Source organism: Lepisosteus platostomus, chromosome 12, assembly GCF_059453375.1.
Source record: "Lepisosteus platostomus isolate fLepPlt1 chromosome 12, fLepPlt1.hap1, whole genome shotgun sequence".
Classification (NCBI taxonomy): Eukaryota; Metazoa; Chordata; class Actinopteri; order Semionotiformes; family Lepisosteidae; genus Lepisosteus; species Lepisosteus platostomus.
The window spans coordinates 10,971,760-10,997,599 of record NC_142622.1 but is presented as its reverse complement, the minus strand read 5'-3'; the positions used below and the strand labels follow the sequence as shown (position 1 = coordinate 10,997,599).

Sequence of the window (25,840 nt, the reverse complement as noted above, 5' to 3'; positions counted from 1 at the left end):
TCGCGCTGCTCAGGCGGGGGGGCGGGGACGTGGGCGTGGTCTCCCCCAGTGTCCTTTGTGAGTGGACGACACCTTAGAGACTGCCCGGCCCCCAAAGGCTGGAAACGCCCCTCACCTTGTGGCAGCCCGGCAGGTAAACGGGTGTATGAAGACCAGCGGGAGATTGAAGTTTATCAACGACAGAACGCATGCAAGTCCAGGCAGCAATTGTAATGTTTATTTTGCCGAGTCTCTTGAAAGCGGGGTTTCTTTACTTTGCTGTGCAAGAATTATGCTCCTGCGACCACATGCTGCAGCTATCTCGCTTAGGACATAACCCTCTTAAGAGGTGCAAATTTCCAGCGAACGTGTCCAGCAAAACACCCATCACCCCTTTCCTAAACAGGAGTTACTCATTGACCCGAGTCACACAACGTCTTGAGTTTGATCTTTTATCTAGATCTATGCACACAGACGTCTGACTAGAATGATGTTGCAATTGATTTTTTTTATTGTTGATAATCCCTTGATCTTTTTTTACTTCACTTAGTATAACGTTATTGTTGTCCTATTGATATATTCTCTATCGGGTCACCCAGGGCGGGGCTTCACGATTTCGGGTAGGAAAGAGGGTGACGCAGCCCGGCCGCCCTACACCCTCACCTCACAGCTACAGCGTCGCACACGTAGGAGCGCCTGTAGATACCGGCGGAAAGGGCGGCATCTGCCGTCTGTTAGAAGCTTTACGTTTCATTACGCTAAAAGGCGGATAGCCAGTCTTCCAGATAATGGCAAATAATAGTTCTAATATCATAAATTCTACACTGTCTGGTAAAGCTTACATACCACACTGAGAAAAAAAATACTAGTCAAAGATCCTGCTTAGATTCCCACTGTACCCTATGAAGGACTCTAAGGTGTACATTACAGATGACCTAAAATGACAAAACATATCAAGTGTAACATGTGTAAAGGCAACTTGGAAGACAAAAAAAACCCTTGTCATCTGAAAGTCATCCCAGGTGGATAGAAACGAAGACCTAAATGTACAATATCACACCACCCCGTGAAGAGGGACAGAAAGGGCATGGAGTGATTTCATAGCGACACCGTGAGCCCCCTGCAGGGCTGTGACCGCAAGGACAGCCTAGTCAGGAGCGACGTCTTAAAGCAAAACCGAAGGACAAAATAACCATGACGTAGAATGATGGGTTCTATAGTTTGTGGTGTAGTTAAAAATCGCTTCAAGTGTGATTAAGGCTCTGCAGACACTGGGAACCCAGTGGCTGTAGGATAGATTGTTTTATTAATGGCAGTCCTTCGGTTACGGAATTGCCCCTGAGCAAGGCATGACTTTCCCCGACAAGTGCTGAGCCCTGGAGTCTGCAGTGAAGGTCTGAAGCCCTGCAGCTACAATTTATTCATTACTCAGCAGGACTGCTTCGTGAAGATTAGGTGGGGTTACATTCATTCATATACAAAGCACCTCTGCAATCTGGCTGGTGATGTTTCTCCCCAGCACCCTAAAAAAAAATCCTCTACAGCTTTGTACACTGCCGACTGACATTCTGTTTTTTGCGCTGTTGCAAACTACTAAATGTCACAAAAATATCAGAGTACAATAACCACGAACAAAGGTCTGAGAAAACTCAAGTACAGCCTAGTATATTACAGTATTACAGTAACCAGGCCACTAAAAATGTAGGCCTTGCTATATAGACCAAGGCCTATAAACCAACTATACTATAGGGCAGTATTTATTTCCACAATGACAACAAAGAAGCTGATACTCTGTTGCATCACTTGCTTCAGCTTAAAAAAGGGGTCTTTAGTGGAACACAAAGAGGTTTAGTACTGCTCAGTGGGCATCAGACGTTACAAGAAAAACAACTACAAGAACTGGATTGCTAAAGCATTTAATGAACTTTAAGCCAAATAACACTTCACCCAGAAATCTCTAAATGTACTTAAAATTCTAGTAAAATAAACACTTTATAGTTTATAGTCTTAAGCTCTGTACAATATTTAATAAGAAACTGCAATGCCTTTTTGACACCTGCTTCATTTATTTTGGAAAAAAAGTCAGAAAAGTTAAGTGAAGTTCTCAATTTCTTTTTTCATTTCCTGTAAAAAAAGAAGAAAAGGACAATTTATTCTTCATTCAGAAACCAAGAACAAATCTGCCATATTTCCCACATCACACTTAAGCTTTGACTCACAATGTAAGTAATTAAAGTTTAGGTCAAACAAATCTTCCTTTTGCACATATTACTTGATAATGTATATAAGCAACGGCATATTTGGCTTGTGATGTTTCTAAGAAGACACAGACAAGGGAGAAATTTCAAGTTGTTTTTGGAACTGCTGAATTCAGAAGCAATGTACATTTCTTGAATTTACTCAACATCTTTCAAAAGGATCCATTATCTTGTCCATTAGATAGTCTCGGTCTTTTCTACCATTAAACAAGACGCTTAAAACCTTCTGGTATAAAACCCTTATTGTACCTGTATTAGTGCAGTCTTGTCGTAATTTCTCCGATGTCTATAAATGCACTGACAGAGCAGAGCATAAAGCTTCTCCAGCTGATACACCTCAAATCCCTCAGTCTTGGCAATCACTCGGTCCAGTAAATTCTATTAAAAAAAAAGAGCCTCGTTATTTCACTCACATCCGTTTCAGAGAAACAAATCAAGTTAGTGAAAGCAATCATCTCCTCTTGACCTTTCCTTCAGTGCAGCCTTTTGTTGTTCAAGACAAAGAATTTTAGAGTTGTGCAGAAAGGGCTTTTTTGTTTTTATAATTGATATATTTTAGATTCAAGACCTGTATTGTTCTGTAAGCAAGTTATTTTGGAATCTGTTTAATAAGGGGTTAAGTTAGTGCTCATTTCATTATCATTATATTTAGAACATATTGTTACAGCTTTAGGTGACTTAGAAGTGTCTCTTAGATTTCAGAAACAGTTTGTGACACTGGGAAGAATAAATTAAATACTTCTAACTTCAAAGGAGAGAGGATGTTTGCTGAGGTCTGGGGATCCGTTGAGCAGAAACAATGCTAAAGTTTTGCTAAAGGCGAGAGCACCTACTTCCTGATCATCCAAATCAAACCTTACTGGAGCTAAGTATTTGAACCTTGTTAGAGAGAACGTGCTTTTCTGTGTTTTTATGGAACTTGGGTTTCCTGGGTAAAAGATACCTCAGTTAGAAACGTCTTTCCTCATTAGGGTGCATTTTTATGGATAGGGATATAGGCTCCCATTTATTTTGTGGCATCCAGGGTGCCGGGAGATTTAACTGCAGGTTACTTTGTATTTAGTTAGAAGGCAGCTCATCACTTGTGTGTAGGCATATTAAGAGTTTAGTGCTTAGTGGCAATCTGGGGATTTATGGGTGAGCAGAAAGTTAGGCCTCTGAAATGCCTCGTTTGTAAATACTGTATAAAATGTAACTTTGTGTGTTGTATGTTTTGTGTCTTGTATAGTTTATTGTAATAAATATTTATTTTAACCAAGTGTGCCTGGATTATTACTCCTCTCAGCAAAGCTGTGCCAGAGAATAAATAATTCACGTGCCTCTAGTTATACCAGCCACTCGGGTAATTGCTAGAAATCTCTTACAAGTCGAGAGTTATGAATAATTATTTCAATTGTTGACTAAACCACTCAAATACTGATTTTCACCAGTTTCATAACCCCCCCCCCCGTAACAATATTTTAAGTTCTATGCAAGCTTAATTATATTATTATAACATTTGAATGATCTTTTTCACCTAAAGTTGAAGACACCAAACCAAAATAAAATATTTCACACTCTTCTTAATTCTGAAGTACTAATGCCTGTTATTGGAAGTGTTCTGAAAATGGCAAAATACTGGTTTTACAGCTGGCTGTTTTTAAACAACACCAAATTGTTGTCATTGTAAACCTCCCCTCCCCCCCCCCCAGATTGAAACACTGTAATCCTTTGTGCACAATGTAAAATTGTGATTTTACATTGCACAGAAAAATGTTAACTAGGGACATAGAGAGAAAATTTTGCTGATCAGCCAAGAGGATACCTTCAGCTTCTGGTGGTCAACGACTAGCTGTGGGGTCACTTCTGAGAGGATCTTCATGGCTTTCTCCACGTTGATCAGCTGCTGCTGCTCGACCTGAGAGCGCCGGCCTCGCGTCATGCGCAGGGCATTCTTCTCTGCAGGCACAGGCGGACAGGATGACAGTCACTACACGTTATTAGCAGACAGTACGCACATAGAAACGACTCCTTGGTTGTTTCCTTGAAGACCTGCACTGTCTTCTGATTAAAAAAAAACATTAACAGGTTTTTTCAAAATCACTTAATACACCTCTATCCCTGCATATTCTCCAAGACATATTTTTAAAAATGGTTATGAAATCTCTTAAACTCTAGACTGTTTAAATGTCCTTTTCCCCCTATGTAGACAGAGGTGAAAAAGTGTTTACATGAATGACAACTATGAAGCTTGTGCCACACCACCATTCTTTTAAGCCTCACTACTGTATACCTTTCTCCATCTCCACCCCTAACATGCAATGGTGCTACAGCTTTCACTTGGGGCAGAAACCAAACATACTGCTGTGGTTTAATGCAACACATAGTCCAGTCAATCAAGACAAACACACAGCAAAGAGGCAGATGCACATGTAGATTATTAGGAACAAGTACAGGTTAATTCCTCTCCAAAAAAAAAGGACTGTTTCAAATGCAGAGTGTTCTTCAAGTGTGTGCTACCCAATAAGGATCTGCAACCAAAATGTTATTTTGCATTTTATTTTACAACATGGACTTAATCTCTGTGTTTCTCTGCAGCACGCATGATGACACAACTACACAACCGAACGTTATTCTACAGCTGTCAATATGAAGTGAAGTATGTTCCAAAACCTAAAAAAGAAAAGCACTGATTAAACTGAAACCAAGTTCAGGGCAGTGAATGTAGCCATCAGCTCTACACACCTCTGGGTTCTTCCTGATTGTCTGTTCCATCAGACTCTGCAGGGGTGGAAGGCAGTTTCTCTGCCTGGTGTTCAAGTTGTGCAGGTTCATCAGTTATTGGGTGCTTCGGTTTTATGTTCTCAGGAGCTTCAAGATCACCCTCCCCTGCGGAGTCCTCACAGCGCTCCAGCTCAATCAGCTCCAGACTGGACCCGTTGCTAAGTAACGCGTCAAGTTCATCACAATCTTCGCTCTCGGCTACTTCTTCCGCCTTCTCCTCTCCTTCTAACCCGAGTCCATTCACGCCCTCTTTGGAGGTTGCAGATGAAGTCTTTTTCTTGGCAATAAAGCCATTACTCCACCGGCATCTCCTGCGCTTTCTTTTCAGAACTGCTACTGGCACATCGATTGTGTGGGAAATAATTTCATAGACTTGTAAGGTTGCACATATGGTGTCTGATGCATCACTAATATTACCAATACCTACAGTAACCTCCTGAAAGCTAATGTCATTTCTAAATTGAGATATTGTGTGATAATCTCAGATACAACTTTTAATACTGAAAATAGTCCTCATAGAGAACTCTCTGCATGCTGTCCTGGTATATGGCTTGTTCTTATCCTGTTCTCACTCGTAGTGAACTCCCGGCAGCTTGTTCTTATCCTGTTCTCACTGATAGTGAACTCCCTGCGTGCTGTCCTGCTATATGGCTTGTTCTTATCCTGTTCTCACTCGTAGTGAACTCCCTGCGTGCTGTCCTGGGATATGGCTTGTTCTTATCCTGTTTCTCACTCGTAGTGAACTCCCTGCGTACTGTCCTGGGATATGGCTTGTTCTTATCCTGTTTCTCACTCGTAGTGAACTCCCTGCATGCTGTCCTGGTACATAGCTTGTTCTTATCCTGTTCTCACTTGTAATGAACTCCCTGCGTGCTGTCCTGGTATATGGCTTGTTCTTATCCTGTTCTCACTCGTAGTGAACTCCCTGCGTGCTGTCCTGGTATATGGCTTGTTCTTATCCTGTTCTCACTGATAGTGAACTCCCTGCAGCTTGTCCTTATCCTGGTCTCACTCGTAGTGAACTCCCTGCATGCTGTCCTGGTATATGGCTTGTTCTTATCCTGTTCTCACTGATAGTGAACTCCCTGCAGCTTGTCCTTATCCTGTTCTCACTCGTAGTGAACTCCCTGCGTGCTGTCCTGGTATATGGCTTGTTCTTATCCTGTTCTCACTGATAGTGAACTCCCGGCAGCTTGTTCTTATCCTGTTCTCACTTGTAGTGAACTCCCTGCATGCTGTCCTGGTATATGGCTTGTCCTCATTCTCAGCAACATCCCTGCGTACTGTCTTGGTATATAACTTGCCCTTTTCGCTGGTCCTATGCTCACCATTTCCACAGTGGTAAAACACCACTGAATGTCATGTGAGCTGTAAATCATTCATGATCTGCTAAATATTATTGTTCTCTTTCCCACTTATGCTTAAGTTCTCAGTGGTTAAAATCCATCTGATTTTTACTTACTGATTTTTAGAGCAGCATACCAAGCTAAATGAGCTACTAATGATGAGGTCTTCTAGAAACAGACATTTCTTGACTATTACATTTATCTTTCTTTTAATGAGTTATCTCCTTTCTTTAATAAGTCTTCATCCTCCATGCAGGTTTTACTGAAGCATTTAAGTCTTACCTTGGTACAAAAATGTACCTTAAATAACGCTTAAAATTAAAAATTGTGACCGTAAATTCTCACCTTGAGGGCGTGGAGTACTTGCGGTTACAGGTGCTGCAGATGTTTGGACAGAGTCCTTAGCTACGTTAGACTCATTTTTCTTGGAATCAGTAGAAGTAGTCTGCTTTGGAAGCACGTGGTAATAGGATGGAGCAAACTGTGAAGTTGAAAAGCCTTTAAAAAAAAAAAATAAATAGTTACAAAACATTTTACTACTTACAAAACATGAATAGAGGCCATTCAGACCATCTTTCTCATTTGGTAACTTAGTACATAAAGTGAATAAACATTTCGAACAGCAGCCTCATGATTTCACCACTTGGCTGGAAAGCACGTTCCTGATACCAACAACTCTTTGCGAATACAGTAGAAGCGTTTCTTAAACAGACTCCCTTTTAACTTCCATTTGTGGAGCTGTGCAACTGTTTCACTGTCAAGTTTGACCATATTGACCCCATCCACACCCTTTAGGATACTGTATACCTTGATCTAATCTCATCTTCAACTTCAAATATGTAACACCTTTAACAAATCTGTAAAGGACAATCGCTGAGAGCAGGAAATTATTTCTTGTTGTTTTCTGAACTCCTTCTAAAGCTATATTATGAGTTTTGTGGTATGCTGACCAAAAATAATTATTAATAATTGTAAATTAAATATTAATCTTATAAATTAGTGCTGCCTTGAGTATTACTCATGCATTACTTATTATCAATACGCTTTACCTCACTGTTCCAGAGAACAAAGAAAACATGCCTATCAGTGTCTGCTTGGAAGGTGGGCAGCAACTGTTAACCTTATATTTTTTACCTCATTTATTCAACATATTTGCACCCCCTAGCTTTTTACAATATCATGTATGGTGGCAAACTATACAATGTCATATGGTTTAGTGTTATCAGGTGTGCTTGGTGTTTGTTTAAAGAATGTTTAATATGTTAAACAATGTCTGGGAATACGCATAGATGTTACTCAGTATAAACAGGTAATTTACTTTCTTCACAGGTTACAGGTTTTTGGTGCTAGTAGTCAGATCGCCTCCATGTTTTTCAGTTCCATGATGAAAGTGTAATCCGGTATGGTACCACAGTCTTTTGTGCAACAAAAAACAAAGGTATCCAGACTCTAATAATATTTGTATAGAATTATACTCATTTCCAATTTGTAACAAATATAATAAACCACAGGGTTGCAGCCGAACAATAAAGACTACCTCAGCTTAAAATAGCTAAGAGTGCATGAAAAATAAGCTTGCAGATTTTGTTTTACTTCTCTGACATGTAATATCTTTTACCAGCAGAATATATGCCCTTGACCTGGCAGACATGTACCAACATGACAGAATTTCCTATGACAGCTTCAAAAGACACCTAATTCTAGAGATTCAGAATTCAGTGGGAAAAAAATAAGTGCAGGAAAACAGAAAATTAGGGAGAGATTTCTCTCTTTCATTTCTTAATCCCTCCTGCCACAATGGGCAAGTAAACAGAAATAGGGACCCTTTTATCAGAAATGCAGATTTGGATAAATATCACAAAAAGAATGTTAACTTACAAACTTACAGTACATTTCTGCACATCTTAAGGTGCAAAGATGCTTCTTGTTTTATAATCAGTAATTCTGTACAATTATGTAAATAAGGTGCTGATCGTAGAAAGAGTATCCATTTAAAAAAAAAATCAACAGTGCGTAGAACTTACTAAACAAATAAATACTTCACCTCTTTTTTTCCGGGACTCCTGAATATCTTCGCATAGCTTCTCGAAATTCTCATCAAGTTCTTCTCTAATGATTGCATGGACTGTGTCCTTCAGAGCACAGGCTCTGTGGCGTATTAATCGATCTGCAACACAGACCAGGAAGAGTACACAAAAAGCCATCTTAAAAGTCCGTTAAAAAATAAGTTTCCATATTTTTAATATAGCTATGAAATGAAAATGTTTACTATTCCCTTTAAATTGAAAGCTAAATCCCAAATTATTTTTTATAACAACTATTAGTTTAATAGAATAAATGACTTAGGAAATAAAAAAAACAAATGGTTGGGATATTAGATTATATTAGCCCAGCAGAGTTTGATACATTTCCCCCTTAAATGTATGGTACAATAAAACCTTATAAAGAGAACACTAATTCTGCATTCATATGTTTACTGTATCACACTTAAGTGCATCTATCAGCGTCTTTAATTGTTCTCCATGTTAAAATGATCACACACGTACAAAGGAGACTGTTACCTGCAGGATCCTTGTCTGGATTGTATTCTAATGCATTTTTCCAGATCAGGTCTACATCTTCCATGTAATCCTTGACAGTGACATACTTATGCAAGTCTATCTTGCAAAGCACAGTGGACAGGTCCATGGGCTGCCTGATGACCGTTTTATAATCAGGAACCTAAACAAGACAAATACATCAAAATTCAAGTACAAACGGTTGCCTCGTTCAGTCTCCAGATAAGAGACGAGACCTTCTTAGTTTCAGCACCACAAAAGGAATTTTACTTGATCAAATGCCCTCGTCGTGGTCATTACAGGGCAGCACTTTAGTTTGAGACGTTGAGCACGCAGAGAGAAAAGAAAGAGGGAGACACGGGGAGACGGGGAGAGCCACGTGCCTCCTCGATGTCCACGGGCTTGGTGAAGGCTCGAAAGCGCTTGTCCATGGCCAGGCGGTTGGTGACGTCGCGCAGGAAGAGACGTAGCTCCCGCAAGGTGTCTTCCTCCTGCTCTTCCAGCCTCTGCAATTCCGCCTCCGACAGCTGGCGGGGCGGGGCCGGTGGGGCCACCGGCAGCACCTCCAGCGCCCGCATCACTGCGTACGGTACAGCACAGGCAGGACGTGAGTGCCCACACAGGCCCCCGGCCCCTCCCACCGCTGCACTGCCCAAAGGGGGGCGCCTCGGCGTCAGAGCCTGGCGTGGAAGACCCCTCCTTCCACTGAGGCATAACTGGCGACAACGGGCGGTGAACAACAGAGCCAGCTTCATTTCGTTCGCAGTTTTTAAGATAACTTCCATGAACTGCTCAACTTTGCTATGGAACGGGAAATCTGACAAAAGCAGATGAGCACTTTTTAAATTCATACGAAAAGATTTGTGAAAAAGCTAAAATTGACTTCTGACTTGGAATTTTGTCCTATATCTGCCCCCCCTCCACCTCCACAACACAAATCTTAAAAAGAGCCCAGCTCCTCCTCCATTCACAACAATGCCGTTTGAGCGCAGCGCCCTTTCGAAAACAGACCCGCTTTTTTCTTGGACGCTGGAGGCTTGGCAGTCTGATTCAGAATCAGATCTTCAAATAACTTTCTTCTCTCTTGCTGGCTGGGCAGCTGAACACAAAACACCTCGCCGTACTCAATCTGAAACAGATCCTGGACCTAAGAACAACAGCAAAAACACTTTTTACAGCGTCAAATACCTGTAAGCATGTTGAGAGATGACAAAAATTTAAAGGCGGCCTATTTGAAGGATTAGAGGAAACTGTCTTTTGCAAGAGGAAAGTAATGCAACTACAGTTCTATACATATGAAAACAATTTCATTTACAGTAATAAGAAAATTAGGTAATTAAAGTTTGCCATTTATGACTTGCATAAATGAGTAACAGAGATGAAAGGTGTGTAAACACCATGAAAAGGGGTATTGTTCCCAGGCTGTTCCATACTAGATTAGATACTAGACTTAATAGATACTAGATATCAAAAGCATGGTTGTGGAATTAAATTTATTAATCATGTCCACATTATGTGATGAGAGTAAACATTTTTTCATCCTGAATATTTTTACAAGACAAATGCACTCAAATTGACACCGTAAAACTTAGTTTAAAAAAAAAATCAAATACCTCCTTGTATAGGCAGTCACGAGACACACTGCAAGTTGCTAGAAGTAGTATCGGAGAGAAAGAAGGAATGCCGTGCAGCAGACTGAGAAATGTAGCTCTCAGAGCAGATCCTACTGTCTCCCACCACTGGTCTATGTTAGGAATGTACAGGATACTGGGGGAAGTTCGCTTTGCTTCACAGAAAAGCTGAAATAAAAATAGTGTATTTATGCATACCAAGAAAAGATAAAGATTTACACATTGTATTATAGATTACAATAACATTACTATGTACACTCTACACACATACCTCAGAAAGATTCCTAAAAACAATCGGACTAAAAATACGAGTGTTCTTTACTATCAATTGTGTAATTATGAAAATTATTAGTTTTCATTATACTGTGTGGAAGCCGAAAAGAAAACATATTCCATTAGTACAGGAATCAGAAAATAAAGTGGAATCCAACCTAACCTTACAATTAGTATTTAAAAATCACTTAAACCCAAATCTCCTTCAGATTCCCCACTGAGGAAGTCTTCTCTGCCCAGACAGACTACCTGTGCACAGGTTTCCTCTGGCGAAGCTGAGCTGATCCCATACAGCACAGCCATGTCCAGGGTGTACACGGTGAACTTCTCCAGGGCGTGGAGTACAGCAGGAGCCAGGTGTGAACTCTGGCCTGACCCTGGTCGGCCAGCCAGTAGCAGTCTAGGCCGGTATGAAGTTGGGTGATAATGGGCACTCCTAATGGAGACAGAGGGGGGACAAATACGCCTCATGATGGGAAAACCAATTTCACCTTCATCTAGTCATCCATTGACAGAGCACCTGCTCATCCCATTCTGTTAATACTGTCCTTTATTCATTTCTAATGGGTTACCTGTTGGAATGGAGGAAGGGCTTGTTTTGATGGGCTTGTCTTTGGAGAGGGCCATTTTGACACACTGATTGTCCTTCATCATCACTGTACATGAGGTCATCATCTAGAATATTAGCTGTAATGTCTGGCAAGAGAGAACATTTGAATTTGAATAACCATCCACAGATTCAAACCAATTTCCTAAAACTGCATTAGTATCGCACTTAAAACCTCTACGACAACGACTAACCAGGACTCTTTGTGGTGTTATCCAGTTTAAAAACCAACACAACCTTTGCTTACATTTAAGATGAACTGTTCAAAAGCCATTCATCTGCCAAGGCTAAAGAATCTCAATCTGCAGTTCTTTAGGGTAAAAAGAGTGAAAAATTCCAAATGGTTTTTCAGCCACCTGTGCTGTGGCTAGTTCATAATAAACCTCATTAATCTGTGTGTTCCAACAAAATAAAACAAGGCTTCAAAGTCACTGGGTAAGCCTTTTCAAAACTAAAAGACGCATGACTGTTGAAGCAGGTTGAGCAGTGTTTCAAGAGCTAAGGAGGCCCCACCCTCACACCGACTCACCCGTGTCTCTCTTTCTTTTCAAGCCCTGCTCGGCATGGGGAAAGACCTTGTGCAGCGCCTCCAGGATGCTTTCCAGGGCGCTGGAAAGCAGGGGCTGGACAATGGGCGAAAGGGCTTTCCCAGGGGAGGACACGGCACGCTGGGACGCCGGCACAGTCTTCCTCATGGCCAACATGAAGTCCTTGCTGGTGATAGTGATGGAGGCGACGTCCAGCTGCAGCTTTTCGGAGGTGGAATAGATTTGGGGGTAGCGGCGCCGCAGAGCACAAAGTGCAGCTTCAGTACAGACCGCCTTAATATCTGCACCGCAGTAACCTGGGAACCCAGCACACACAGCACAGAATTAAATCCGGTTACATAATTCTTCAGATGTAGGGCCATTTTCATAAAACCTCAACATCAATCATACTGCGTTAACCTGTTTTTTCCTTAGGAGAAAACAATAAAATGACGGGAAATGGCTAATTGTTCTGGATACCAATTTAAAGAGTTTCTAAGACATCTACATTTTGTTTTACCTTTAACTTCTTGCAAAACATTTGTGTCAAAACTTAGAACACAAGAGTTTTTTTGTTTACGGACTGAACTGATAAAAGGCTTAGCGTCTTGAAGAAATTCTCAATTCAATACTACAATCACTTACAGTCATATAAGATTAACATTAATTGTACCAGGAGTGGGCTTTCAAGGCAAGAATTTATGTATAGAAATCTGAAGAAACAGAGAGGAACAGAACCCTTTTATAGAAAACCTTAATACATCATCCAATGAAGTATAGTGTTGCAAGTCCTACCGACACACTTGTCAGCCAGCTCCTCAAGAAAAGTATCAGAGGGCTGGGGGCTCCACGGTCTGGTATGAATTTTCAGGATTTCTTTCCGGGCCTGCAAAACAATAAAATGTGCAAAGACCAGATGTTTCTAAAGAACAATTAAAGCTAAAAAGATTTCACCAACTCCCGATTCTAATCAAACTTACGAGAGCTTAGTTTTGAGTTTTCAAGGAAAAATAGTTTATAAACCTACACATATTTAAAAAAAACACATTCACTTTCTTCTGGTATAAGAATAAATACTGTATATTCAAAGTTGTTAAATTATCCCTTATTTGCATTCACAACCAAAGAAAATAAATCCTCTGAAAACTACTGTAATTCCAATTCCATTTGGAATTCCAAAAAAATACAAGGTTTTCTGATAAGTGAAAAAAAATCTTCCACTTATCTATTCTGGAGATGCCTAGAATGCAACACGCCTGGCAAACAGAAACATTTTTTCCAGCCAAAAGGGTTAAACTTACCTCTCTGTCCGGAAGGCCAAATAGAAATTCCCTGTCAAAACGGCCAGGCCGCCTTAGCGCCGGATCAATGGAGTCCAACCTGTTAGTGGCTCCGATCACCACAACCTCCCCCCGGCTGTCCAGCCCATCCATCAAGGCCAGCAGCGTGGACACAATGGAGCTGAAATAAAGCAGCAAGTGAGATGCAAGATTTCTTGGTATTTAAAATCAAAGGCACAATGACATCAAATAAGTGCAAAAGATCACAGGTCAGTTCCCTGTGTGAAAAGAGGAAACAATCCTTTCCTTCCAGCTTTCCCTTCAACATTCAACCTGTTTTTAATCATGTATTTAAGATTTTTAATAAATATATCCCACATTACATCATTTTTTTTAATGCCAAGTAACATTGCAGGTGGGCCGGAGGAAGAACAGCACATTTCCAAATATTTTTACTAATTTTCAAACAATTTACTCCTGCAAAATTGGGTAGTAAGTTCACCTGTGTATCTGGTCTTGTCTGCTTGATCGAACTGGAGCCAGACCATCAATTTCATCGAAAAAAATAATTGAGGGACGCATTTGGTATGCCTGAAATGACGGGCGGAAAAACAAAAGGTTAAAAAGGAGACCCGCGAATACTAACCATTAACACATTTTCATGTGCCTTCCCTCACAACATTCTTTCTCTTGAATGTGAAAAACACACTTCACAGCATTATTAACATGAGGCTATAGAAAACTGAGGATTGACGTTTTCTAGAACTGTAAGCAAAACATTATCCCTTTGAAAGATATTTTGTGGTTAACAGCATATACTGTACACAAGAAAATTAAATTTGAGGAGAAAAAAATTAATCCATCCTCATGACTCATTCAAAACTAAAAGAAGCCCTAGAATTTACCAACTTTAAAGGAAATTTCAGCATACTTCTGAAACGGCAGCTGATGCACAGATGTTTCAATATTCACTTCAACCGACAACTTTCAGCTGACACACACGTGTGGCGAGAAGAACGCAGCACGTTTTCATCACATTTAATTTTTGACTTTCACACAAAAATGCACATCACCTCCAATAACTTGACCTTTTGCCATTTCGCACATTTAAAAATTAGTTTCACCTCATTATGGTCAACTAAACCTGGAAACAAGACCGCGAAAAATAAGAGCCTCCAAATGTGGAGATTTTTTTTAGGGATTTTTTCTTTTTTTTTAAATTAACAAATAAGCTGAATTACCTGGTCAAAAAGCAGTCTGAGCTGCCTCTCCGATTCCCCCACCCATTTGCTCAAGCAGTCGGCACCCTTCCTCATGAAGAAGGCGACCTTCCTGTCACCCTGGCTGCACTCATTGGCCAGAACCCGGGCCACCAGCGTCTTTCCTGTACCAGGAGGTCCATAAAACAGGCAGCCTCTGAAATAAGCAAGAGCATAAGTCAGAAAATCCCAACTCCTGGTTCCAGAAAAGCTGTCTAGAGTGTAGGAACTTTTCTTGCCTGTGGCTTATAATCTCTTTGGAAAGGGCATGACTTTCTCAAAGTCAGAGGTCCAAAATCAAAAGGCGGGAGGAAACAGTTCTGGAATGTGCCTGCACTAGTCAGTTCTTAACATTTCAGAAGACTGAACGGCCTAAACACCCCCATAAAGGCTCGGTGTCAGAAACCTGGGGCTTCCGATTCGGAAGCAGCCTGAGCTCTTTGCTCCAGGTGTCACTCTTTCCAGTCTGTGTCACGTCACCAGTCGATTGGGACTGGGATTCCCCCAATAGGTGGTGCTCAATTGGTGGAGCCCCGGTAATCAGCCGGGGCTCCCTCAGCTCCTGGTAATACAGCGGCATGCGGTTGCTGTGGGTGCCGTCGGTGCCAGATGCTCTTTTCCTCCAGTCGGTGCTACACCTCCTGTACCTCCTACTTCTCATTCATCTCTGTGTGTCATTGCAGAGTTCACAGCCCAGGCGTGAGAAACCACGCAGATGGCCAATCACAATTCCAAATTAGGGATGCTTTTAAAAATATATATATATATCCAATGGCACTGGGGTTATCCAATACAAAAAGAATGACGCAAAGAACTGGAAACAGCATGGTTACTCATAAGTACTTGAAGTTCTCCTCAATTCCCTCCACAACATACAGTGGGTTCTCTCTACTCAATCCATGCAGAAATTCTTAAACACTGCTACATTCATTCATCATGGAAGTCCAGTTTTGCACATGTGCATTAAATTCTCGTACCGTGGAGGCTGAATCTTAAATCGCTCAAACACCTCTGGGTACAGCAGAGGGAAGACCACCATCTCCTTCAGGGAAGCAATGTGACTCGACAGACCGCCAATGCTGTCAAACCGCACCTGTTTAGAGGGAATATTATTTAACCCACTTCAGCTTCTCAGAAGAAGTTAGGAATCAATAATAGTAGAAGCAGAGCACCTATTTAATATATTCACTCCTACTCGTTATGTTTGTCTTGGGTCCTAAACTATATGCACTTTTCTGTCCAAAACAACAATAAGAAATGGAGAATGATTAAACCTCCTCAACAAGACTAATTTTAAACAGAAATGAGTAATAATAAAATGCGTTACAATCTGAAGGCGATGTGAAAAAAAACATGAAATACACAACAGAGGCTCAAAGAATTCACAATAAAAAAAAATCTTACTGAAGTATCAATCTGCATGGGGTCAACGTCAGCGAGACTTGTTCCAATCTTCATTCTGTCTTGGTGGATTCCCAAAAGGTCTTCTTTCCGGAAGTTCAAAGGAAGGCATCTGGATAAAGAGCCAGTGAGAGTACAGTTACTAAGCTACATTAAACTAGGGTTACATCAACACATTCAAGCCCAGTTCAAAAATGGATCAAAACACACTTCAATTTAAAGACGGACAATAACTAAGACAATTCTATCATGTAAAGATTTTCAACTGAGAAGGTCCATTCCCGAGAAATCCTGAATTACACCACATCAAAGCAAACAGCTTTTCTTATATCTAACCCAAAACACAAAATCACATAAAGGAAATGAAACATGCAGATGATGCAACAATAGGATCCGTTATGACAAAAATGACATCACTACTATATACTGCTCCAAGCATGCATCTATATTTTATGTAGTACTGTATTAACATCCTTACTGTAGCAACTGGTAGCACCCTGAGAGCACATGCTACAGAACTGCAGAAACCATTATTCAAGGTGTTTTCTAGTAAGCTGTTAGAGTGGTACTTAAAACTGAACAACAGCAGCCCCCAAAAAATCTACTTCACTTGATGTGTTGGAAATGAGTTTCTAAGTGTCTTCAAAATACAACTAATTTATACTGCAGTTAACATTAACCCATTAAATGGAAAAAAACTGAAAAATCTCACCAAGTGAAAAAAGGATACACCCTTCTACAATCAGCTAGAATGACAAAATATTGAATATTTCCATACAATAAAATAGGTTGAAAAACACCCTGATTTAAATGTATCCAATAAGGCCTATCCCGCCACAATGGAGTTCTCATTGCTAATATATTTTTGTTTGCAAGACTTAGAAGTGTAACCTATAATGCTTTAGACAGACTGATCATTTTAAATTATTACTGACATTACTAAACTTAACCCCAGTTTTCACCTTATGCTTCTGTTATAGTTTCAGGTATGTTGTAACCATTACCAGCAAAAGTGACTTTCTGATCCTGGGAGAAGAGGTGGAGGACACTGTTTTGAAAGTGAAGAATGTTAAGTCATGTACTGTGTGAGGGAAATGTAAGGTGAATTACACTTGCGCAGAGGCAGTTACCTGTTCACTGATCTGTTTCGACTTTTATTCCGACGTCTTTCAAAGTGCTGCTCATCATCAGAGGAGGGAGAGGAAGAGGAGGTAGAGTCACTGCTGTGAATGGCATGCCTGCGTCTGGTGGAAACACACCCAACACGAAGAGCTGATGAAGGAAAGATTTTGCACAGCAACGAAGCCTAATCTTTAGTTACTTTATAGCAGGTGTAAGTAACCCTTATTTTGAAAAGTCACAGCCCTGCAGGTCTCATAGATCATCCTTAAATCATCAAGTTATAAAGAATTGGAAAACATGAGGCTTAATCAATTTAATAAGTTAATTTGTCTAGTTATGCCACCTGGGGACCTTGAGAGCTACAATGTATTTTGATATTCTCATTTCTAATGACCTCTTATCTAATTAATATCAAAGTTGCCGTTTCAAGTCTTTATAAATGCATAATCTAATGTGACCCATAAAATCTGCTGGACTCTGTGGTTCTTCAGGGATAGCATTGGCCATGCTATCCAGGGATTTAAATGTTTCCTCAGCCAAGTCATTAAAGGGGAACTGCAGTCCAAATTTCCCAACTTAATTGATGGTATCGCAAAATGTTACAAATTCCGAATTAAGTACAAAACTTCGAGAAAGTACTGTATGGTTGCCACGTTGTCGCAAATTGCTGGTCTCCCCACGGGCGAGAGCAAGAATTTGTGAGAATTGTGACTTAAACCAGCCCTTCTTACTCTCTAGTCACTGTAGTACAAATACTGTAAGTACAGATACTACAGAAGACATTTAACTCCACAAAGTCTACTTGTTTACAATGTAATATGGCCAGTTGAGTCACCAAAGGTTTTGTTGCCTCATTCTAAATTGCAGACAATGACAGCAATAAGGCGTTGCTCATACCTGGAAATTTAGTCTCATACCTGGAAGGTTTAACACATTACCGTGTACATTTTACTTTCATTGTGGTTTGAAATGCGATCATCAATGCCGTTTCTTTCTAACCCGGAAACAGAAAAATAGCGTTGCAGGTCCCCTTTAAGTCTAAATTCACACCCGTTACCCACCTGGTTGTGTTTTTTGGTGTAACTGTTATCAATAAGACTCGTGGTGAAAAGTGAGTAACAAGCACAGGCTGAGGTGTGAGGTCTCCAAGGCCTCATACGAGTAATTACCAACAAAATGCACAGAACCCAGAAAACAATTTTTGAAGATTCTGATCAACACCAGAGTGCCAAGAATGATTCCTGATAAGAATAAATATCAAGTGCCCAGTTTCTCAATCATTTAAAAAAAAAACATATGCACAAAATCTGCAGGAATGTGCATTTACATGAATGAATATAGCTACCACTGCTTTATATATCTAACTTCTTAGGACATTCAAGGATTTTATTGAAAATGTCATGTCAAAGGCAAACTCTCTTATTCCTACAGTAAAATAGATGGCAAGGTCTGAAAAATAAAGTACATTACTAAAAGTACAATGCTAAAAATCTTACCTATCTGCAGACCCAATTCTGTTGTTGCGCCAGCAAAAATAAAACAAGAACAAAAAGAGATCATTTCTTATCTTGTACTGACAAAAGTTTGAGGTTCAAAAACTCAATATCCTGAATACTATGGGAAATCTCTGTAGGTGGTAAATGGAAACAACTTTTCTTACGTGGAACGCAATGCTTTATGAAAGCCAATGGAACAAGAACAAAGATGCATATGACGTTGAGCCAAAGTGTAGTGGAAACCATGTGGGCTATAAAATTGACAAGAAATGCAAGCTGGGATTGCCTTATAGGTATGGAAATTGAACTGCTCTATTGACAGAACAATTCAATCCGGAGAATTGAAGCAGTTAATGCAAATAGTCTAATTGTGCAGACAGAGGGTCTTTTCCAACCTGTTATTTCTCCTTTTACTGTAAGGGCTCCTTGGGGCACTAGAGCTGAAACGATATCGTCTCCTGTCAGAAGAGGAACGGCTATTGTAGAACAAACTCTGTTTCCTGGGTTCTGGGAAAAGTAATGAAAAAAGAATATACATTCATGTAAGTCGTTTTGTTTAAATTCATGGAAAAAATGACGGCCCCATTTTCTAAGAATAAGCAAGTTTGTAAGTTTAACGTAATGCTTTTTTTTTTTACTTTGGAGCCATTTTGTTTTACTGATCCTGAAGCGTTCTTCCCACCTACAGGGTAACCTTTTATCCACATGCAGAATGAAACACCCACCATCCAGAGGCGCCTGGTAGCGCACCACTGTTTTTCTTTGCCTGAATTCATAACGCTTCTGGTTATCCTCTTCGCCATCCTCATCCTCGTCTTCCTCTTCCTCCTCTTCAGTGAACCCTGAAGATTTAAATGAACAAGGTGAAGACAGGACGACCATCAGACGGAAAGCTGGAAATATCTAATGAGCAAATATTTTTTAGAACGCCATCAAGGGACAGACCTTCATTACCATCCTCCTGGTTGTCAGTTTCTTCGTCTGTTCTTTCAGACTCCCTCTTCCTTTTCGCTCCTGAATAGATTCCAAGAGTCTACAAGTTGACAGTAACCACTTGTTAATGAAAGTTAAAAAATAACAATTTCCAACAAACCAAAAAGCTTAAAAGGATGACTATATATTGCTCCTCTCCCAGGATAAAGTCGCACAGCAATTCACAAATTGGCAGACCACCATTATTTAGGAAAAATGAAAAATAAAGTTTGGTACCACTTGCTGCTAGAAGAGATGATCTTTGTGCAGCAAATACTGAAACAGAAACTGATCTATTTGAGGTAAAGTAAACAAAGTGCAACAAAATATTCATTTTTAATAAAAGCAGCAGAGAAATGTCTTTCCCAGAGAAAACTCTGAAAGTATAGGGAAGGGGGCAGCAGCAGGCCTTTTGTTTGGTAAAAGTTAATTCCAAGTAGCAAGATTCCTTCAACCTGGGATCGCATTTGGGACTTGGAAGAGCTCGTTCAGTGACAGACAGGTCAACCAACTTTAATGTCCCAAGATTTCAGACAACACTATAGCTTACTTGGTGAATGCAGGAAACTATTTGAACAATCTAAAATTGTGGCAATGAATAGGGAAAAGAAGTGTGCTGTTTTGATATAGTGTTCTATGTTTTCAGACTGCATTTTATAACAACATACCTACCCCCGAAACGTAATTAGCACCAATTTAATTAAACATATTCATTGATCTACAGGTATGGACTGTATTTTATCATTAATAACCATGATCCATGAGAGTCTGTGAGATGCCGCCGATTTTCATCTTGCTTAATGCTGCTCTATCTGCACCAGATTGAATAGTTCTGGACTTACAGCTTGCTGAGTGTCTCGGCTTCTTAACCTGCGACGCATCTTCTGCATGTCATCCATCTTCTGAAGAACAGCCTCAGCGGTGCTTAAGAAAAGACAGGCCAAGACCACAGAAAAAGTCAAAGGGCATACCTTAATGTAGTCAAGACATTAACTAAGTGCATGAGAAGCATTTATGACGTGCGGCAAAACCAGATTCTAGAAATTAGCAGGGGAACAAAGTCGAACTTTCCTGTGTGAGAACTGCATGCTACACAGCCTGACACACGTAATAAAAGAGCATCCCTGGAATCAAATTACAGTACGAGACAGATTTGCAAGCCCTTACTTAGTAATGAGTCTGTCGTACAGTACAGACTGATTCCTTGCGTTGAGCCTGTATCTGCTGATCCTGGAGCTGCGGCGCACTTCGCTCTCAACTTCCATCCCAGCTGCTCTACTTTCCGGAGTCCTGGAAGTGGGAGATGCATCACTATCATCTGCGTCACAGAAGAAACAAAAGGCAACAGAGATTATTTTCAACATGATGGTTTCCTTTTTTCCCCCCAGATAACACAGCTCAAGTTGCAATAAACATGGCCCCTACAAGCAGACAGTTACAGCTTCATGCTTGTATTACAACCTTTTCCATGCTGTTGAGAGCATAAATACATTTATGAAACAAGGACTACAATTAAGAATATAATTACAAGGTCAGGCTTAAAAATCAGTTTGGGAGATACACCAATGTCACTACTACAGTGTTTAAGAATTATATCTTAATCTTGAACATTTAACTACGGCCACATATTTGTCATGCATACCTTTTGGATGATCTTCAACGCTTTTTTCATCAGCCTGCAACCTTGCAGATTTCCTACAAACAGAGAACATTTGTTTTTCAAAAATGTTCAACAGTTGATTTACAATGATTTACTCATAACCCATTCTCTACTGGTTGTGTATACGTTAGAAGAAAGAAATCAATGCTACCTTAATGCTGTGTTTGCAAATATAAAATGGGCAACTGAATATTATTAACTGCACTCTCTAATCAATAATGCCAAACAGAGTTTGATGGATGCACTCTAACCTCAAAGCGAAATATCAGATATTGCTAAAAAATTACAGTTCAATCTCGGATAAAAATGTGAAGATCTCACCAGCATTTTTAAAGCTGTGATTTAACAGCAATATCCTCCTGCCCTTTGCTAATTAGAACATAAATTGGGTTCCACACTACACTGAGCTTCACCAGTAGACCTTTTGTAATGGGGCAGTAATTTGTTTCCTCATAATCGGTTCTGAAAGGTCTTTATAAAAGACATTGTGTTCTCCACAGACAAAAAGACTTTACCTTGTAAAATGTTTTCTTTCTTTCCCATCCTTTTGTGGAGTTTCCTTATCTTTAAAATCAGAGAAAGACACCTCTTGCTTTTCCTTCTGCCCGTTTGTCTTCCTTAGAGATAGTTCAGCTACATTTTCTTCATCCTTTACTGATACATGGCTCTAAATTCAAAGGAAATTTTGTAAAACATGTGTCATTTCTTATTTCTTATTATAAAAAAAAAATAAGACAAGAAAGCAGAATTGATTTTGGGTGAAAACACATTTTCCTAGATTCTAGATGCGCTTTTCCTCACATTTGTGCATGAAGATTATCACAATGTCATACCAAACAAACGTCTTTCTTGATGAGGCTCCTTCTGTTTCTATTCAGCCCAACCTTACAATTGTTGACTGTAATAAAAATCAGACTCCAGCTGTAAAATGCCTTCATCCTCTCAACAAAGGTACGAAACAGTATACAGTATCTCAGCAAGCTGAATTAAAAGAAAATCTTACTGGCTTACCAGTTTAAATGTACCTAAAAGTTACAATAAAATAGCAGATCTAGTTCTTTCCATAGCTTTCACCTGTAAATTAAGTTCCACACTCGAAGGGTAGTTCCCTAAATACGTGCAGCAGGCCTTTCACCCAGAGATCTTATATATTATCCATTCATCCATTTTCTAACCGCTTCTACCACAGTTCAGGGTCACAGGGGAGCCAGAGCCTATCCCAGCAACCAACGGGAGCAAGGCGGGTGGGGTCCATCACAGGGCACACAAGGGCCAAATTTCCCAGAAGTCAATTAACCAACTAATAGATGTTTTGGAGGAAACGAAAGCACCCTGACGAAACCCGTGAGAATACGGGGAGAACATACAAACCCCATGCAGACAGAACTCCGGGTCCAAGATTCAAACTAAGGCCGCAGTGCTGAGAGGCAGCAATGCTATCTGCTGCAATATCATGCTGTCCAAAATTAAAATCTGATTGACCACATTACAGCACAATAATAATAACTGCTTACACTTATATAGCAATTTTCTGGACACTCAAAGCGCTTTACACCACCAGTGTGCAGCATCCACCTGGATGATGCGACGGCAGCCATAGTGCACCAGAACGCTCCCCACACATCAGCTATCAGTGGGGAGGAGAACCGAGTGATGAAGCCAGTTCATAGATGGGATTAGGAGGCCATGATTTTAAAAGGCCAATGGGAAATTTAGCCAGGAAGCCAGGATAACACCCCTACACTTTCCGAAAAACACCCTTGGATTTTTAATGACCACAGGAGTGTCAAGACCCTGGATTAAAGTCTCATCCAAAAGACGGTGCCTTTTTACAGTACAGTGTCACCGTCGCTATACTGGGGCATTAGGACCCACACAGACTGCAGAGTGAGCACCCCCTGCTGGCCCCACTAACACCTCTACCAGCAGCAACCTTAGTTTTTCCCAGGAGGTCTCCCATCCAGGTACTGACCAGGCTCACACCTGCTTAGCTCCAGTGGGCTGCCAGTTGTGAGTTTCAGGGTGATATGGCTGCTGCTGCAATATCCAATTGATTCAGAACATCAGGCTCCAGACATACTGGACACAGGTCAACTAGCAATATAATCACTGACGCTGCCAAGTCGTGTTTTTATTAAGATTTCCATTTAAGGTTTCTTTTTTCACTTAATAACACTGCCTTCTGTGATCTGCTCCTACAACTTTTGGCCAGCTATTGGACAGCTTTGAGCTGTTACCAACTGATGGGAGCGCTTGTGCAAATTTCAGCGACAGATTACTGTTCAACAAATCATAAAAGACAATTTCTTAACTACGACGATGGGGAGTAACTATTTTAAAGACACGCTTTAGTTACTGCATTCTGTGCCTGGAGAGATCACGACTTTCTGCTAACGTTTAGCTGCCACTGACGTTACTACTCGCAGTAACTTCAAAATCATCCCCTTTCGTCTCCAGGTGTCCACTGCTGTCCACCTCAGGAATTATTCATCCTCGGATCTGCAGTATGACAATCGAGCCAGCAGCAGCTTTTGACATGATCTCCTTTATTCAGTCAAGTCGTAAGGTTAGTATGATGACCCGGACACGCTCACCTCTTCGCCTCTAAATTAAAACACATGGACATGGAAACTGAACTTTGATAGGTCGAAAACGAAGCTAATTACCGCTAGGCCGGTATGAAAACAAGTCGTATAACGCGTGAAGGAAAACTGTCAGTAACCTTAGTATTTTGCATTTATGTTTCTCTGTTTCAATGCAAAATAAGAACTTTACGGACTGTACACCGGGTTTCGTCCTCTGTTAATTCACACGTCATCCCAACTCTCACTCTCTTTGCTAGAAGTCAGTGATGCTGTCAGGCAGCCCAGATCATCTGATCTGAGAAAGCTCTGGGCGACCAGAAGAATAAACCGACGCCGTAGTCCAGCTGTTATCAGTTTGTTGCGATTAAGAGCCAACACGCAAGGCTCCCTATATCACGAAGTGTCCGGCTGATCTGGGGGCCAGCTGTCAGTCAGCCCCCGACTCAGACAGTTTCTTGGGAAGAAACCGCAGCTCGTCTAGTCCAAAACAGCTGTCATTCCTGACGCACACACCCTCCTATTAACAGCTTTATCATTATCATTATCATTATTATTATTTCTGGTAACCCGCGAAAGGACAGGCGCCTCACGTGTCGAGTCGGGGTGTTCTCGGCTCCGCTCGAGCTGTCATCCGCGGCCCTCCTGGAGCGCGCGGAGCGTCTCCGCGCGGACTTCAGGGACAGAAACTCGGCGCTCGAGTCCAGCGCCGGCAGCTTCTTCGGGGACGCGGGGTCCGCGCCCGCACTGCTGCGCAACATCACCATTATAGCTCCCCGTTCTCCTGCTCAGACCGTCAACGGACGTGTTGGAAAAGTGAAGAGATTTCAGAGTAGGAACAATCCGCTCATGTCCCTTTTCCGGTAGTGGCCGGACAGTTGCCGCTAGCAGACAACCTCTCACTTTTTCTGTTTTTCCAGCCCTTGATTTCTGGCGCCACAAACGTCACAGAAAGTCAGATCACTACCTGTATGTTGCTCCGAAGCAAGAAATAGGCCACGTAGGTACACCCTCTTCACTTTGGAAAGTAACGTCCTGTTTCTGACCACACTATGCTGAAATGGCGGTGATGATAAGGAATTTATATATGGCACCCCTGCGTCCTGTCGTTCTTGTTTTCTAAACACCTTAAGAATTTTATTCCATCCTGCGTAGTGATCTATTTTGAAAGGGGGCCCCGGTAACTTTTTGGCGCGTAGTAAACAACGCCACACGAGGGGCTTTCATTGGCTAATAACAAAGGCCCCGCCCCCAAGCCGAGGTCATAACAAGCACGTGAGGCTCAGGGAAAACGCGGGAGCTGTCAATTCAAAATAGTCTCCTGTTGCAGTGCATTCTGAATATGTGCGTTACACAGTTACAGTCTTCTGTAAGAGGGGCAAATAAGAACAAAAGGAAAGCTGCACTTTATGAAATAAATGTACATTCCTTACATGTCTTAAATACATACAGAAGCGAGGTTCATTCTTTCAGTTTGTGCACATAAATCTTTAGTGTTCGTGGTAAAACCAGCGAATACGTTAATAATGAAAACTTACCAATGAATTTGGGATTAATTCAGTTTATTTCTCGTCCTAGAAATAAGGCAGAAGGACCCTGGGAACCTCTGTTTATAGTTTTATAGAAGATTGCATTTCGTATGTATGAAAGCCATCTCTGGCTGATTTTGTAAAATTTTCAGTAAAATTGTTTAAGAAGGAAAACTGCTAGCCTGTTTAAATTTAATGAGTGAGAGGAGAGGGATTTCACAAACTCATTGAGCGCCATGCTCAGACAAGCATATTTTGTATTTGTGGACGTCATGTACTTTTATCAAGTATGAAACAACCAAGCTCGTAGGTTTGCTGGCGCGAACTAGTAACGATGAAGCTGTTTTTTTATTGTAGTCATATATGGAGTCTGTATAAACGACTGTTTCTGATTGCTATGGTTAACGTTAAGTTAAAGTTCAATTAAGTATTTATCTCTATACCGTTGCTTTTGTATTCAAAAGGATGACTGTAAGAATGTTTAGCTTTGAACCACAGTGTTTGATCTTTCATTTGTGCATAACACTAAATATACTTTTCATAGTCAGGTTATTCATAAAGGTTTACCAATAAAAAGCGGGTGAAAACAGTCTGGAT

At 40.8% G+C, this 25,840-nt stretch overlaps 1 protein-coding gene across 3 annotated transcripts; it reads right to left on the bottom strand.

The window, feature by feature from the left end:
• Positions 1 to 1,879: 1,879 nt before the first annotated feature.
• On the bottom strand, positions 1,880 to 24,816 carry atad2 (ATPase family AAA domain containing 2). 3 transcript variants are annotated; one of them, XM_088600945.1, is made up of 29 exons: positions 24,308 to 24,816; positions 21,648 to 21,799; positions 21,115 to 21,167; positions 20,640 to 20,790; positions 20,315 to 20,396; positions 19,446 to 19,533; positions 19,226 to 19,342; positions 18,896 to 19,007; positions 18,501 to 18,518; positions 17,013 to 17,126; positions 15,886 to 15,994; positions 15,459 to 15,574; positions 14,464 to 14,638; positions 13,725 to 13,813; positions 13,244 to 13,403; positions 12,738 to 12,828; positions 11,945 to 12,259; positions 11,381 to 11,504; positions 11,058 to 11,244; positions 10,518 to 10,703; positions 9,916 to 10,051; positions 9,288 to 9,484; positions 8,908 to 9,067; positions 8,391 to 8,513; positions 6,692 to 6,844; positions 4,962 to 5,333; positions 4,042 to 4,175; positions 2,487 to 2,615; positions 1,880 to 2,103 (listed from the first exon to the last, which is right to left on the bottom strand). In XM_088600945.1, the coding sequence occupies exons 1-29, from the start codon at positions 24,479 to 24,481 to the stop codon at positions 2,071 to 2,073; spliced, it is 4,050 nt and encodes a 1,349-aa protein (XP_088457071.1). In that variant the 5' UTR covers positions 24,482 to 24,816; the 3' UTR covers positions 1,880 to 2,070. The 3 variants fall into 3 exon arrangements, with proteins under 3 accessions (XP_088457071.1, XP_088457072.1, XP_088457073.1); XM_088600946.1 differs by lacking the exon at positions 18,501 to 18,518; XM_088600947.1 differs by lacking the exon at positions 4,962 to 5,333 and having other exon boundaries at positions 24,308 to 24,811.
• Positions 24,817 to 25,840: the final 1,024 nt, after the last annotated feature.